The 17,874-nt window shown below is 33.7% G+C and overlaps 1 protein-coding gene across 1 annotated transcript; it reads left to right on the top strand.

Annotated features, from left to right (window-relative positions):
- The first annotated feature begins 6,558 nt into the window (after positions 1-6,558).
- On the top strand, positions 6,559-17,554 carry mettl22 (methyltransferase 22, Kin17 lysine). The gene is made up of 12 exons (XM_087809091.1): positions 6,559-6,628; positions 7,818-7,944; positions 8,951-9,119; positions 9,236-9,366; positions 10,144-10,184; positions 10,857-11,001; positions 11,087-11,158; positions 12,071-12,124; positions 13,221-13,301; positions 13,407-13,509; positions 15,233-15,401; positions 17,129-17,554. Exons 1-12 carry the CDS (start codon positions 6,563-6,565, stop codon positions 17,195-17,197), a joined length of 1,227 nt encoding a protein of 408 aa, XP_087665217.1. The 5' UTR covers positions 6,559-6,562; the 3' UTR covers positions 17,198-17,554.
- Positions 17,555-17,874: the final 320 nt, after the last annotated feature.

The raw sequence follows: 17,874 nt of genomic DNA, 5'->3' as shown, positions 1-17,874 counted from the left end.
TGGCCAAATAAAAAGTTTTGAATAGTGAATGAGTCTTTCTTTATGTTGGCTCATGAACGATGTAATTGATAATGCTGAAGACACATTTCTAAACTAATTTAGCAAAGAAAATCGAACTGAATTCTAGGAAAATGTTGCAACAAACCCGACCATACTCATAGAATGTTTGGAATTCAGCTTTGTGTTTTACCTTTGCCTAAGTTCCCCAACCTGCTTGTTACGAGAGACCATCCCTTTGTCTCTGTCAACATATCTCCAAATGTCATCAAGAATATTCAAACATCTCCAGGTTACAACTCAAGGAGCGGTAAGTCAATTATCATAAGTAGAATTGCCGAATATTTCACTGGAATACCACGCTGATGTTGAGTCAAGCCGGATTTGGCTCACATGCCTCAAGTTTGATTTGTCATCTAAGTAAAAAAAAAAAAAAAGTTAGATTTAAAGGTTGTTAGTTTGAATCAAAATTAGATTTTTGTTTTTTAACAAATTAGCAACATTAATATGGAAATGGTTTGAAAAAAAAAAACAAGCACAACTGTTTAAGTAAAATAGGTCAAACCAAAATATATACAAAAACACATAATGATTAGGGAAACTGTGAAACGTATCTATTATTGTTAGTTTCTACTCTTTTTACACGTGAGTATTTCAATTATTTATCAATTTAAATGTTTTCTGGAAAAGGCGGAACCAATCATGTGGGTTCGATTGCCGCCCGGACGTGTTAGCGCTGCTGCCCCATCGGAATGAGCTCTCCAACTCAAGTGTGTTATTTTTTGTATGAATATATTATCCTGAAAAGTATTTGGTGATAAATATTCAATTTTAAAATGTTGCTGACATATGAAATACAATTGTATACAGTTCTAAAACAAAATTGGTATAAAGTGATATTTGGCATTAGTGTCTGTTTTCTATATCATAACTGAATTTTAAAAGAAATAAATGTCAATTTACTAAAGTAAATAAATTGTACAATTGGAGACTTTCAATTAAAAAAATTAAATCCAAAAAAACAGGCTCATAGTGTAATGATCATTTTAACAACAAAAATGCTGAATTGAATGCAGCAAAGGTAAGTGTTGTATAAGTCCCTTTAGACTTGTACTCAATGTCATCCTTTTAAAATACAAGAATTCAATAAAAAAAAAATTTAAATATGCTTGAAATAAAGATAAATGTCGTCATCCTTTCTAATATACTGTAAGTACTTTCACTGAAAAAACGTTGCTCTTATATAAAGAAAAAATATATAAATGCCTTGAATTAATGTAATCAGATGTTAAACATGTTCATAATACGGAAGTGTTCGTCAGTTGAATTACCCTTTATGAAATATTTAAAAATCATAGAAGGTTCCATGTTTTTAAAAAGTCGACTTGAAAACGATGATCCACCCTAAGAAGAAACATCCGAATTCTTCAGTGAAAATATCTTCACCGAGCATCCAAACAGACATGAAGGTTTAATGTCAGAAAGTATAGATTAACTGTTTGACGCATCTCTTCGTTTGCATCTTGTCGCTGCGTTATTACTATTACACGATAACTGACTCTGTCATGTGCTATTGATGGAGTCGGGAGCAGCTGCCTCCGCTCTCTGTGCTCGTGTCTATGGAAAAAAAACATGTATTAACAGTTACATTATTGTTTTTAAAAGTCTTTATGATACACTGTTTTGATTAAACTTGTCCCTTTCTCACTGCAGTGTGAAGTTATTGTTGCTATAACAAACAGGTTGAAATGTTTATAAAACTATAGGTATAAAATAAATGTTTCCTATTGTTGCATTTTTAAGAAAAGTTCACGTGCCATATGGTTTTAGTGAGAAAGACGGAGGATTTCAATGTGTTGTTCATGGAGTAGGCACAGATCTTTTTTAATTTTATTTTGGAAAAAGTGTCTTTAATAAACAGAATAGATTGGGTGGTGAGGAAAAGCAACACATGCATGAGTGAACTGAGTTCCCTCTGGTAGAGAAGCAATATCTGGCCAAATAAAAAGTTTTGAATAGTGAATGAGTCTTTCTTTATGTTGGCTCATGAACGATGTAATTGATAATGCTGAAGACACATTTCTAAACTAATTTAGCAAAGAAAATCGAACTGAATTCTAGGAAAATGTTGCAACAATCCCGACCATACTCATAGAATGTTTGGAATTCAGCTTTGTGTTTTACCTTTGCCTAAGTTCCCCAACCTGCTTGTTACGAGAAACCATCCCTTTGTCTCTGTCAACATATCTCCAAATGTCATCAAGAATATTCAAACATCTCCAGGTTACAACTCAAGGAGCGGTAAGTCAATTATCATAAGTAGAATTGCCGAATATTTCACTGGAATACCACGCTGATGTTGAGTCAAGCCGGATTTGGCTCACATGCCTCAAGTTTGATTTGTCATCTAAGTAAAAAAAAAAAAAAAGTTAGATTTAAAGGTTGTTAGTTTGAATCAAAATTAGATTTTTGTTTTTTAACAAATTAGCAACATTAATATGGAAATGGTTTGAAAAAAAAAAACAAGCACAACTGTTTAAGTAAAATAGGTCAAACCAAAATATATACAAAAACACATAATGATTAGGGAAACTGTGAAACGTATCTATTATTGTTAGTTTCTACTCTTTTTACACGTGAGTATTTCAATTATTTATCAATTTAAATGTTTTCTGGAAAAGGCGGAACCAATCATGTGGGTTCGATTGCCGCCCGGACGTGTTAGCGCTGCTGCCCCATCGGAATGAGCTCTCCAACTCAAGTGTGTTATTTTTTGTATGAATATATTATCCTGAAAAGTATTTGGTGATAAATATTCAATTTTAAAATGTTGCTGACATATGAAATAAAATTGTATACAGTTCTAAAACAAAATTGGTATAAAGTGATATTTGGCATTAGTGTCTGTTTTCTATATCATAACTGAATTTTAAAAGAAATAAATGTCAATTTACTAAAGTAAATAAATTGTACAATTGGAGACTTTCAATTAAAAAAATTAAATCCAAAAAAACAGGCTCATAGTGTAATGATCATTTTAACAACAAAAATGCTGAATTGAATGCAGCAAAGGTAAGTGTTGTATAAGTCCCTTTAGACTTGTACTCAATGTCATCCTTTTAAAATACAAGAATTCAATAAAAAAAAAATTTAAATATGCTTGAAATAAAGATAAATGTCGTCATCCTTTCTAATATACTGTAAGTACTTTCACTGAAAAAACGTTGCTCTTATATAAAGAAAAAATATATAAATGCCTTGAATTAATGTAATCAGATGTTAAACATGTTCATAATACGGAAGTGTTCGTCAGTTGAATTACCCTTTATGAAATATTTAAAAATCATAGAAGGTTCCATGTTTTTAAAAAGTCGACTTGAAAACGATGATCCACCCTAAGAAGAAACATCCGAATTCTTCAGTGAAAATATCTTCACCGAGCATCCAAACAGACATGAAGGTTTAATGTCAGAAAGTATAGATTAACTGTTTGACGCATCTCTTCGTTTGCATCTTGTCGCTGCGTTATTACTATTACACGATAACTGACTCTGTCATGTGCTATTGATGGAGTCGGGAGCAGCTGCCTCCGCTCTCTGTGCTCGTGTCTATGGAAAAAAAACATGTATTAACAGTTACATTATTGTTTTTAAAAGTCTTTATGATACACTGTTTTGATTAAACTTGTCCCTTTCTCACTGCAGTGTGAAGTTATTGTTGCTATAACAAACAGGTTGAAATGTTTATAAAACTATAGGTATAAAATAAATGTTTCCTATTGTTGCATTTTTAAGAAAAGTTCACGTGCCATATGGTTTTAGTGAGAAAGACGGAGGATTTCAATGTGTTGTTCATGGAGTAGGCACAGATCTTTTTTAATTTTATTTTGGAAAAAGTGTCTTTAATAAACAGAATAGATTGGGTGGTGAGGAAAAGCAACACATGCATGAGTGAACTGAGTTCCCTCTGGTAGAGAAGCAATATCTGGCCAAATAAAAAGTTTTGAATAGTGAATGAGTCTTTCTTTATGTTGGCTCATGAACGATGTAATTGATAATGCTGAAGACACATTTCTAAACTAATTTAGCAAAGAAAATCGAACTGAATTCTAGGAAAATGTTGCAACAATCCCGACCATACTCATAGAATGTTTGGAATTCAGCTTTGTGTTTTACCTTTGCCTAAGTTCCCCAACCTGCTTGTTACGAGAAACCATCCCTTTGTCTCTGTCAACATATCTCCAAATGTCATCAAGAATATTCAAACATCTCCAGGTTACAACTCAAGGAGCGGTAAGTCAATTATCATAAGTAGAATTGCCGAATATTTCACTGGAATACCACGCTGATGTTGAGTCAAGCCGGATTTGGCTCACATGCCTCAAGTTTGATTTGTCATCTAAGTAAAAAAAAAAAAAAGTTAGATTTAAAGGTTGTTAGTTTGAATCAAAATTAGATTTTTGTTTTTTAACAAATTAGCAACATTAATATGGAAATGGTTTGAAAAAAAAAAACAAGCACAACTGTTTAAGTAAAATAGGTCAAACCAAAATATATACAAAAACACATAATGATTAGGGAAACTGTGAAACGTATCTATTATTGTTAGTTTCTACTCTTTTTACACGTGAGTATGTCAATTATTTATCAATTTAAATGTTTTCTGGAAAAGACGGAACCAATCATGTGGGTTCGATTGCCGCCCGGACGTGATAGCGCTGCTGCCCCATCGGAATGATCTCTCCAACTCAAGTGTGTTATTTTTTGTATGAATATATTATCCTGAAAAGTATTTGGTGATAAATATTCAATTTTAAAATGTTGCTGACATATGAAATAAAATTGTATACAGTTCTAAAACAAAATTGGTATAAAGTGATATTTGGCATTAGTGTCTGTTTTCTATATCATAACTGAATTTTAAAAGAAATAAATATCAATTTACTAAAGTAAATAAATTGTACAATTGGAGACTTTCAATTAAAAAAATTAAATCCAAAAAAACAGGCTCATAGTGTAATGATCATTTTAACAACAAAAATGCTGAATTGAATGCAGCAAAGGTAAGTGTTGTATAAGTCCCTTTAGACTTGTACTCAATGTCATCCTTTTAAAATACAAGAATTCAATAAAAAAAAAATTTAAATATGCTTGAAATAAAGATAAATGTCGTCATCCTTTCTAATATACTGTAAGTACTTTCACTGAAAAAACTTTGCTCTTATATAAAGAAAAAATATATAAATGCCTTGAATTAATGTAATCAGATGTTAAACATGTTCATAATACGGAAGTGTTCGTCAGTTGAATTACCCTTTATGAAATATTTAAAAATCATAGAAGGTTCCATGTTTTTAAAAAGTCGACTTGAAAACGATGATCCACCCTAAGAAGAAACATCCGAATTCTTCAGTGAAAATATCTTCACCAAGCATCCAAACAGACATGAAGGTTTAATGTCAGAAAGTATAGATTAACTGTTTGACGCATCTCTTCGTTTGCATCTTGTCGCTGCGTTATTACTATTACACGATAACTGACTCTGTCATGTGCAATTGATGGAGTCGGGAGCAGCTGCCTCCGCTCTCTGTGCTCGTGTCTATGGAAAAAAAACATGTATTAACAGTTACATTATTGTTTTTAAAAGTCTTTATGATACACTGTTTTGATTAAACTTGTCACTTTCTCACTGCAGTGTGAAGTTATTGTTGCTATAACAAACAGGTTGAAATGTTTATAAAACTATAGGTATAAAATAAATGTTTCCTATTGTTGCATTTTTAAGAAAAGTTCACGTGCCATATGGTTTTAGTGAGAAAGACGGAGGATTTCAATGTGTTGTTCATGGAGTAGGCACAGATCTTTTTTAATTTTATTTTGGAAAAAGTGTCTTTAATAAACAGAATAGATGGGGTGGTGAGGAAAAGCAACACATGCATGAGTGAACTGAGTTCCCTCTGGTAGAGAAGCAATATCTGGCCAAATAAAAAGTTTTGAATAGTGAATGAGTCTTTCTTTATGTTGGCTCATGAACGATGTAATTGATAATGCTGAAGACACATTTCTAAACTAATTTAGCAAAGAAAATCGAACTGAATTCTAGGAAAATGTTGCAACAATCCCGACCATACTCATAGAATGTTTGGAATTCAGCTTTGTGTTTTACCTTTGCCTAAGTTCCCCAACCTGCTTGTTACGAGAAACCATCCCTTTGTCTCTGTCAACATATCTCCAAATGTCATCAAGAATATTCAAACATCTCCAGGTTACAACTCAAGGAGCGGTAAGTCAATTATCATAAGTAGAATTGCCGAATATTTCACTGGAATACCACGCTGATGTTGAGTCAAGCCGGATTTGGCTCACATGCCTCAAGTTTGATTTGTCATCTAAGTTAAAAAAAAAAAAGGGGAAACTGTGAAACGTATCTATTATTGTTAGTTTCTACTCTTTTTACACGTGAGTATTTCAATTATTTATCAATTTAAATGTTTTCTGGAAAAGGCGGAACCAATCATGTGGGTTCGATTGCCGCCCGGACGTGTTAGCGCTGCTGCCCCATCGGAATGGCAGCGACAGACACTTGTCAGCTCAAAGATGAGGTTGTCTTGTTTACTCCTGTTGACCCTCAGGTCGGTCTGCTTTCCTCACTAAATCGTTTATAAACATATTTTGTCGTTATTCATTTAGTCGGTGTTTTTATTTATTGTAGGTTTTTTGTCGAAGCGCACGAGTAGCTTTGGTTAAGAAGTAAAGTCTGTCGCTTAAGAAGGATTTATCCAAAGTCTATAAATAGAAATAATATATAATCCCCAGATAAATGTCAGGGATAAGAATAAATATACTTTAAAGCTATTGTTGATGCCCCGGAAACGTATGTTTTGAACAACAAGTGTGTCTAGAAAAACAATACATTTCGATTATACTAAAAACAAGTTGCAGTTGTTATTGTAGTGTAAGTACAGGATATGCAACAAGAACAAGTGCAATGCCATAGGCCACCTTTTTTATAATCATCTATAAAAGTAAAAATCCAAGTAGATTTAATAAAAATAGAACTTTTATGTTTCAAATATATTTAATTGAATTAAAACCAATATGTGCCTTAAAATATACATGGATATTGACAATAAAAGAGTAATAATTGCACAGATAAATAGATTGAGAAATTGGAGACAGAAGGAAAGTTCAAATTAATATTTCATGGATTTTTAGAAAGGTGGCTCTGGGGTGCATTATACTGCATTAAGGGCCACAAATAGTCCTTTGGCACACAACTCTGAACAAGCCTGACACATGGCATATCGGAATACAACACGGCAGCTAAAATAAGAGACAGAAACTGGTACATCCGTCATATACATGTTTTCCTTTTGAGCAAAAACATTATATATACGGTAGTTATCTATTTGTGTAATTTAATTGTTTAATTAATTGACCTAAATGAGGCAGAAAGAACTACTATTATTATTATTATATTATTAGTTGATTCTTGGGGTAACTAAGGGGAACAAGAGTGATGTGACACATTCACAAAGACCAGACTGTAAATAAAGTTACATGTAAATTAAACATTACAGTGTCTATCATTCATTACCAGAGATCATTCCAGTTTTCGCACAGAAATATTAACCCAAGTTTTGTAGTAAACAACTGGATGACAACAACATTTAAGACATTTTTCTTTATATATTGATTCCTTTTTATACCAAGGAAAATAATCTTTGTTTCCTTTTTTTTTAGATAATTCAATTAAAAGTTCATTAAACCTTTTATCGTGTGGTTTCATTCATGTGTTTTTACGTCTCTGTGGGTTTTCAGGAGGCACGTGACTGCTCCGCGATGAGCCAGATTGTTTTTCAACATGATCGTGTTCTATCAGACGTTCACTTGCTCCAACCCAATTCACGCAACCACATGACACGCCTCAACTATGTTGGACAGCCGGGTGAGACCCTGCACTAGTTCCATTTATAGAAGTGGTGTCCAGGACAGTCTCAGTTTTCCATGTTTATGTCACTGTACAGATTGGAATTCAATTCTGTACTAGTAGGATTCCAGATCCTTCTAGTACAGAATGGTATTCCAATCTCTACTAGGAGAATCTTGAATCATACTAGTACAGAATGGAATCCAACCACTACCTGTAGGATCTAGAATCCTTTTAGTATAGATTGTAATTCCAATCTATACTAGTTGGATCTTGAATACTACTAGTACATATTAGAATCCTGCTACTGAACTGGGATCTTAATATTGATATGGGTTAGGGTTTGATTACATTAATTACATTACAATCTCTCTTAGTAGAGACTGGAATTCACTAGTAGAATCTGGAGTCATCCTAGGACAGATTGGAATGCCAAAATTCAGGTCCCAGTTCAGTAGTAGGATTCCAATCTGTACTCTGACATTTACATAGGAAGGAAGCTGATTGTGCGGTTTTAATCGCAAGTGTCAATTAGAAAACAGGCAGACCCCTGTTTTTTTCTTATTATTTAATTTAACCATTATTAGCAGTGTGTGTGTGCTTGTGAGAAAATGCTGAATGTTGAAATAGAAGTGGAAAGAAGATAAAAAGTAAAAAAAAAAAATTGTTACGTTGGTTTGCTGTCTTGTTCTGTATCTGCCCCATAATGAACACAGCTGGGTGTATTACTGAGCTATGTGTGCAAAATAAATAGAAAATGTCTTTTGTTTGTAGAGATGAATAAATTCTTACTTTATATGCAACCTAGACAACAAAAGTGGGAACTGAGGATTAAAAGCAACATAAGCTGAGAGGAATTAGTAAAGCTCTGTTGGGTTATTCAGTATTACTCATTCAAAACTTTTAACCATATAGAGTATTTATGCGATTCTTCCAAAAGCTTCATTATTTCATCGTAACTTGAAGCTACAGTGATTATTTGTCTCGTTCATGCATGATTAATACATGATACTTCCCGTATCAGTTTTTGTCTCGAGGTTCAAGATCCTGGAAGATGATGACAAACACGCCAGCGACACAGAAAAGAAGGTAAAGGATGTGGATGAAGAAACGCATCAAGAGAAACATGATGGTGGAGAAGTCAAAGATGAGCCAGAGCTGGACGAGGATGGAGACCTCGATGTCACACACCGGTACATGTTTTTGTTCAACCTTTGACCCCATTTCCTGTTATTCCTGATTATTATTCTATTTTGTAGTGGAATAAAAACATATATGTTGTTTATACCATGACTTGTTGTTCCTTTAGGCCCAGAAGAATACTTGAAAGTAGCGACCGGGACTTGGTCTGTCCTGTCATTCTCAGACAGGAAGAGAATGAAGAAGAGGAGGATTCAGAGGAGGAGGTGGATTTATGCCGTGATGGCCATATAGTTATTGGTAAGATTCTCATGTTTTATAACTGATACCCTTACTAAGGGTCTCTTTATGTAAGAGTTCATTTAGTACATTGACAAAAAAAGGTGATTAAAAAAAAGAGTTAATTACAGGTTTCTGGTAGCACCATGCAGTGCAATTTGTAGGTGAGCTGTTCAAATTGTTGAAGCAGAAATAAATTTGTTGACTTAATACGTGAAATATCCAAGAATACACTCATTCCTGCTGGTCATGAGGTAAAGTAAAGTCAAGTTAAGGTTATTTTTTAAAGTGCCTTTCTAGACCAGGGTGATGAAGCGTTTTAACGATCAAAAATAATACACAGTTAAAATATATACTTTAAAAGTCCAAGACACAGGAGTTCCAGAAAAAACATTTAAAATACTGCACTAATAAAAAGGTCTTAAGATGTTTCTTGAAGAAGTCAGAAGATCCATCAATAGAATCACTGATGTAAGGAGGAGCCTGACCATGAATAGATCTGAAAGTAAGAACCAGAATTTTTGATTTGATCCTGAAAGAAACTGGCAGCCAGTGAAGAGTTTTAAGGATCGGGAAATGTGAGTTCTTCTACTAGAGCGGGTCAGAATTCTCGCTGCAGAGTTTTGTATTAACTGCAGGCGAGACAGAGGTTAATGATAATTCATAATGAGAGATGTCAAGTTCACAGATATATTTATAATCGGAGTAGTTTCATCGTTTATTTTAAGTATTTTTGTCTGATGACTTGCTTTTCAATTGAGAAATTAATCATTAAGTTTATTTGTTTAACTTTTTTAGAGCATACTATGGCCACGCCTCTGGAGGACGTCGGCAAGCAGGTCAGTCAAAAAACAAGTAGTGAAAACAATTATTATTATACCATGATTTTACTTGCTTGATTATCAAAGCTTGATATAGAATTACAGTGAAATTATGGATAAAATCGTATGGATCAACCGTTTTAATTTATATTTAGTTGTCTGAACATGGTGATTCTATGTATAAACTGCAAGAAATTATGGATTTTATACTTTTTCTCTTTACATGCTTAGTTATATAAAATGGAACAAATAGCAGCTTCAAAGTTCTGACCATCTTTCCAGTACTGTGTCAGTTCACCTGCTGCCAATTCAAACACGTCACGGAGCAGATGCCATCAACTGACCTCTGGAGACATGGATCCAGTTGTTCTCAGGTCAAGATTTGAAATGGAGTTAACCATTGTTGGATAATACTCTACGTTGCTGTAACCAGGAAGTAATCATAGACTTCAGTCACTGACTGACACTGGGTACCTGGAATTTAGAAACGGAGCCATGGAGTTTGTTTTTGTTTTGTCAGAGGTTAAAACGGGGGTAAGATGAGACCCACAAACTTAAAAGGGGGGCTACACAATACTTGACAGGTGGTCATAATGTTATGGTTCATGAGAGTATATTTCGACTGCTTGAGTTCATCAAGAAATGGATCATTTTCATCATGAATTTTAAATGTAATGTTCCGTCCGTCAGGTGTGGAGAGGAGCCATCCTGCTCGCCGACTTCATCCTGTCAAACAAACTCCTGTTTAAAGCAGCTGATGTCTTGGAGCTGGGAGCTGGAACGGGTTTGACCAGCATTGTCATGGCAACAGTGGCCTCAAATGTTTATTGCACAGGTATATAGTTGTTATTTTTTGATGATTAAAAAGTAACAATTTTGTTTTACAACTTTTTATAATGGCTTTAAAATGTGTTTTCCAGATGTGGGTGAAGATCTTTTAAACATGTGCCAGAAGAACATATCTTTGAATAAGCACCTTACTGAGACTGCAGGTGAGATCTCTATACATCATACACTGTATATACGTGTTTGTTTCTGCAGCAGGTGAATGAAGTAAGATAAATCCTCATCAAAAAAAATAATAACATAAAATAAAAATAAGATATTTTACTAAAGCAGAGAGCTCCAACCTATTTCCTATCCCTAAGTGGGATAGTTTTGATGACGTGAGAGGCAAAAAAAAAAAGGTTATATTAACTTTAAATTGATTTATATCAAGAAAACAAAGCAAAACGTTTTTTTCCTTTGTATAAAAAGGAATTGATATGTAGAGTCTTGTTAAAATTGAATAGGCATACATTATGTTGTAAGAATTTTCTCATGCAGAACTTCAAAATAAAAGCTCCTAAATCTCTATCCAGTTACACACGTAATTGAGAACTTCTTCAAGGATGGAAAGGAAAACGTTTTTAGCATTTAAGAGTCTCATCATCTTGTCATAATAAGAATGTGTATGGAAGTACATCAGTGCCATCAGAATATTAAATGGTTCAATTTTTTTTTTTTTAAATATTGAAAGGTTAAAACAATTTCAACTATTCAATATTTGTTATATTTTAATGTCAATTATTCAATATTTGTTATATTTTAATTTCCATTATTCAATATTTGTTATATTTTAATGTCAATTATTCAATATTTGTTATATTTAAATTTCAATTATTCAATATTTGTTATATTTAAATTTCATTTATTCAATATTTGTTATATTTTGATTTCAATGATTCAATATTTGTGAATAATTGAAATTAAAACATAACACATATTTGATAACGGTGGATGGATGAAGAAGTGCATTTTGGTTCACGGGTTTAATAATTATTTGTAATCCTTGGTCTCAAAAACACCACGACGTAAAAGCTTCAAGAAAATGTTATTTTAAAAATGTTTTTCTTGGTTTTCAGGTGGTGAAGTTAAGGTGCGACAGCTGGACTGGCTGCAGTACGACCTCTGCACAGGTGACACACTCCCTGCAATATTCTGTTTAATATTAAATAATAAGACCACAATGGTGTATGTTGATGACTAGACTAGACAACTAAATAACTAGTCCTGTCGTTGAATAAAAGTTATCCTCAGCTCACCTCACCAAAGGTTTGTACGTCACTAGTGTTTTGAAAACAGTGTCAGTCATCACCCTGGTTAAACATTCTTTTCACTATCCACTGCTTTAGCAAATTGATGACATATTAAATCCTTTGATTTTAAATACTCTAAAAAAGTATATACTAGACGCTTAAAATACTGTTCTTATTCCTTACAAGAAGACATATACATCAAACTTACACATAGATAGACAGGTCACTGGTATCATGTGATTTGAACATCCTGTTAGTTTTACTGCGTTTTTTCTTCCTTATTCATTTACCTTTATTGTGCTCACAACACTTTTTTTCTCTATATTTGCTGCACCTCCTCCTACAACGAAATCCCACAGAGAGAATTTACTTCTTGAGTATTAGCGGTGAATAAGTATTTCCCTAAGAATAAAGTCTGTATTCACAAGCCATGAAACTTTTTATTATAGACAAGTTTTTATAACTCACTTTTATAACTCGCCTTTTATTGACAGGAACCCAGAAAAGCGGAAGAAGACAAAGCGTTTAATTGAAGATGTGTGACATTATTACAGATACATTCAATTGACTTTACAAACATAAAATTATTTGCATCAAATTGGAAAATGAAAACAAAATCTAAATGGAAACAGATTTAAATATTGCTTTAGAAATAAACCGACTATTCTTGTGTTTTTAGAGAATTCATTAAAAATTATGTGGTCCCATCAGTTAGATCTTCCTTTAGTTTCAAAGTGTTCTATTTTTTAACTGTGTTACATCAAAGTGATGCTAATTTTTGAAGCGGGTTCCTCTCATTCTAACAGATGCTGATTTTATATCACAAGTTAAACTACCTAAAATGTCTTTACATCTACATGTTAACCCGGATGATGTGTGCATTGTTATAAAGAAAAAGAAAGGACATTGACAGATTTGTGAGTGTGTGCTTGATAGCTTTCTACACTTATGTTATATATTTATTTGTTTCCTGCAGACTCTGATGTGGACTTCAGCTGGACAGAGGATGAAGTAGCAGATCTTTACGACAACACCACAGTCATCATTGCTGCTGATAGTAGGTCCAGCTTCTTATATAAAACCCTCTTAAATCGCAACCTCAAATGATCATTATTTATCATTATTGTCACTAAAATAACATGTACCATGTTTCTGTCTCCAGTCTGCTATGAGGACGATCTTACCGACGCCTTCTTCTGCACCGTGTGTCGCCTCTGCAGCAACTTTCACCACGACTGCATCATCTACATCTCCATCGAAAAAAGGTTGATACCAGTTCATGAACAACGACATCGTGATGTGCTGAGAGAGGATGTGTAGACACACGTCTGCTGCAGACGCAAGAGTGGTTCAGCACTGGTCTGGCTGTGGTCGAGACTTATTAAATCTGGGTTTGTTTACCCAGGGTTGTGTGTTGACAGGTGTGGTTTTCTTAGATTACTGAGTGTGTAACAATGATGCATGTTTCTACATGGAACTGCAGTAACTTGCATTCGTGCAGTTTTGGCCTCACTGTTTAAGGACTAACAAGAATAGATTTTCAGCTTCTGTTGGCATTAATTCAAAGAGTGACGTAATATTATACACGTTGCGTGTGTAATATTTGATCTAATGGCAGGTCTGGAGTGAACAATGTGCGACGGTAAATGAAAGAATCTGTGAGAAAATGTGCTGCATCAAAAGCTTGTTTATATTTTATTTGTAAAACTCAGTTGGTCATTAGCTCGAGATTAGACATTTGAGGAATGTCCCCTCTTCCTTTCAATCCAGGATACATACTTATGTAAGATGTTTTTGCCTAACCTATGTAAATAAATGTAAAGTTTAGGTACTTTAACATAGTCATTTAAAAGAAGCAAAATTGTGGCTGTCCTTGTCTTTAACTGTTGCATATTTCAGGTCCTCTTAATTGTAGTTATATTGATTATATATCACAAATGTTGGTCAAGTCAACACAAATTGAAACGTAAATGTAGATTTCTTCGACATTTATTTTACATTTTTATTGTAAAAAATGTTTTTCAAACTTTATTTTTGAATATGTTTTAAATATCTTAATATATTTAAGAATTACATATATGTAAGTAAGTAAGTAATATTTATTTATATAGCGCTTTTCCAGACCAGGGTCACAAAGCGCTTTAACAATCAAAACAATAGTACAATAGAACAATACTCAAAAAAGTATATACTTTAAAGATCAAGAAAATACTGAGAACAACACAGGAGTTCCAGAAAATCAAGGAAAAGCCTGAACAAATAGAAACTTCTTAAGATGTTTCTTAAAGGAGTCAGTAGAGGAAGATTGTTCCAAAGCTTAGGAGCAACAGCCTGGAAGGATTTCTCTCCTCTGGTCCTGAACCGTGTGCGTGGAACCATCAGTAGATTCTGATCCACAGACCTCAGAGCCCGAGCTGGGGTGTAAGGCTGGATCAGATCGCTGATGTAAGGAGGAGCCTGACCATGAATAGCTCTGAAAGTAAGAACCAGAATTTTAAAGTTGATCCTGAAAGAAACTGGAAGCCAATGAAGAGTTTTAAGGATCAGAGAAATGTGAATTCTTCTACTTGAGCGGGTGAGAATTCTCGCTGCAGAGTTTTGAATCAACTGCAGGCGAGACAGATCCTTCTTGTTAAGACATGAAAACAAACTGTTACAATAGTCCAGACGAGAAGAAACAAACGCATGGATTACAAGCTCCAGATCATGTTCCGACAACATTTTCCGAAGTTTAGAGATTTTTCTCAGTTGAAGGAAACAGTTTCTGGTCAGTTTTCTGCAGTGTTGAACAAGAGACATGTCTTTATCAAATACAACACCCAGGTTTCTCAGGCTCAGTTTGACAGACATATATTACATATATTGATACATATTGATACATTGATTACATATATATATAGACATATATTGAAAATGCGACACTTTTTCGCTGCAGTCTTGAGCTCGGGTTACAGTCGCCGGTTCATTCATCTCGTCTTTCAACTGCAGGATGAACTTCACCTTGAGGCACATGGACGTGTCCTGCGAGGCCTACGACCACTTCCGCCACTGCCTGAACCAACTTCAGGACCTGACGGACGGCCAGTGCAGCTACTCGGTGGAACGAGTCCCGTCAGACTTCTCACAGTTTCTGCAGTATGAGAGGATAGAACAGCTAGTAAGTGACTCGATTCATCACTCAAACATATTACGAATGCATTTCAAAAGGTTTACAAATCAGCATTATTTATGCATCGGAAAATAAATGGAACCATGTCTAGTGTAACAAGGAGCATCTAAGCTTATAAATAAACACCAGGATGGATTTAACAGATTTCTAGGAAGAAAACAAGAAGAAGAAACTGCACCAAAAACTCAATCTTCTATCCTTCTCTCATACAAAGACAAGAAACACAACCTAAATCAAATATTCTATAATATAAATTACTGAATAGATATAGATGTACATATGAGTTGTATAAGGTTGAATCTTTTCTTCATCAGGTGTAAGCATGAGTAAATAATAATTATATTCACACACATTTCTGGCAACAAGGTTGTCTTTAAAATGGATCGTCTACTATTTGATGGAAATGCTGACATCCTCAAAACACGACCATGTTTGACGATCAGATGAAAAATTCACGGATGCTTAAGACAAATTGTTTCGACTTAAAAAAAATATGTATAACCTTCATTCATAACATCTACGACTTCATTCCTAACTTGTGATTTTATACATTTATTACTCCAGTGCTGCGTTTTGACTTCATGACTGATTTGGTGTGCAAGCATGTGAAGAACATAATACTTTGCCAAATTGGTTCTTTTGAAAAGTTTCATTAAACATTGATTCAAGAATGAGAGCAAAATCTGTCCAAATCTAAATATTGTTGTTATGATAATGAATATTATAATATCTTTGAATTATCTCTATAGTAAAACACTTTCCTTAAGTATTTCCTGAGGGTAAAATTGTGGTGTATAAAAAACCGAGTTCTGTCAGTATAATTTTAGGGCTAAATTGTGTGTGTCTGATACACGCGCATGAGGCACTTTGTCAGGCAAGTGAAAGTGCCGCAAATCACAGTCATCACTATATTTTAAAAAAAATGTTGGAGGTTTTTATTTTAAACACAATATTGTATCGGAGAAAGTGATATTAAAATTGAGTTTTATGTCAGAATTGGTGCCATTATAGAACCGAGAACCGAGCAAGCATGGGTCACATGACAACATGTCACACCATAAAATATAGTTACATTAAATGTAGTTAAATTAGATGTATTCTTTTAATCTATTTCCATAAGTTAACTACACAAATACAGTTATAACATGATAAATGCCCTAATAATATGTAGAATATTTTCCTATTATAATAAGGTTTATTGTTCTTTGTCTCTTTTTAATAACGATAATCCAGATGAATGAGTTTCTACATAAATGTAATTCATTTTACTCATTAAATGAATGTTACCTAATGGTAGTAATGTTGAACTGAGAATCAACTTTTATTTTAAACAATTTGTGTTAATGTTTTTTTTCAATATGCACTCAAAGAGATCCTTCACTCTCTCACAATAAATACACAATAAAAAATGAACGTATATTATTAAAAACACTGGAACGCAGTGGGTCAGATAATGGAAATACAGTATAAAAGGAAAGTTTGCTAAACCTTTAAAAATATGTTCTTTCAAATATTTATTTACATCTTTGTATTTCATTTATTTATTTAGGAAAATATAGTGAACAAATGTTTTGAAGAAATCACTTTAAAAGATGAAGCTGATCTTATTAATTTCCATTCACTAGAACACACTGTTGTGCAGGCGGTTGAAGAGCGCTCTTTAATCCAACCAAAAGTTAGCATCCCGTGGTAATAATTAACTGTTTGTTTTGCAGGAACTATGGAAAGTGACGGCCACACGTATTCCGCTGGACTCTGCCAAGTCTGATACGAAGTCTTCTTGACCTTGATTGCCATCTATTTATTATTTACCTCCCAGTATTTCACCGGTCTGAACCAGTCTGGAACCGGACATCCCAGAGATAGAGTTGATGATTAGACGTTTTATATAAAGGCTGTGCTGTTGCAGGTGGAACTTGAGTCGCGGCCTTAATTGTTTGATGATTGAAATGAGGCTGTTGTTGTACATGAGCGAAGTTCTCATTTGAAAACTCTAGGAATGTTACGTCAAGACAAACATGCTTTAGGTCAACAGTGCAGGGTCCAAAGGCTACTTTGAGCTTAAAGTTCTCTTCTGGTTATTTGACTCAAATGAGGGTTGAAGAAAATATTTTTTTTTTATCGTCACCCCTTTAAAATAAAAGTTTGCTTGAATCTTGTCTTGATTTACTGCTCTATCCAAAAGTACACAGAGAAGAATTCTCTATCGTTTTGTAGATTTCTTATTTCTAAGTTTTAATGTTTTTTGTTTTATTAGGTCAAATTTCATCAAACAGGTTAAGTCATTCAAATGTGATTTTAAATGAACAACTAAGAAACATTTTGACATTATTTAAGATTTGTGATAGAATCATGTTTTTTTCTTCTTTCTTTATTATTAGTGTTTTTTAATGCCATAAAAAAACGGAATTTAAAACAGAACCGTACTTTTTTTGCTTTTCCTTGTTGCTCATTGAGAAAG

The sequence above is a fragment of the Callionymus lyra genome, chromosome 15 (assembly GCF_982586985.1).
Source record: "Callionymus lyra chromosome 15, fCalLyr1.hap1.1, whole genome shotgun sequence".
In the NCBI taxonomy this organism is placed as follows: domain Eukaryota; kingdom Metazoa; phylum Chordata; class Actinopteri; order Syngnathiformes; family Callionymidae; genus Callionymus; species Callionymus lyra.
Note: the sequence above shows the minus strand (reverse complement) of the source record. Positions and strands in the feature narration are given on the sequence as shown.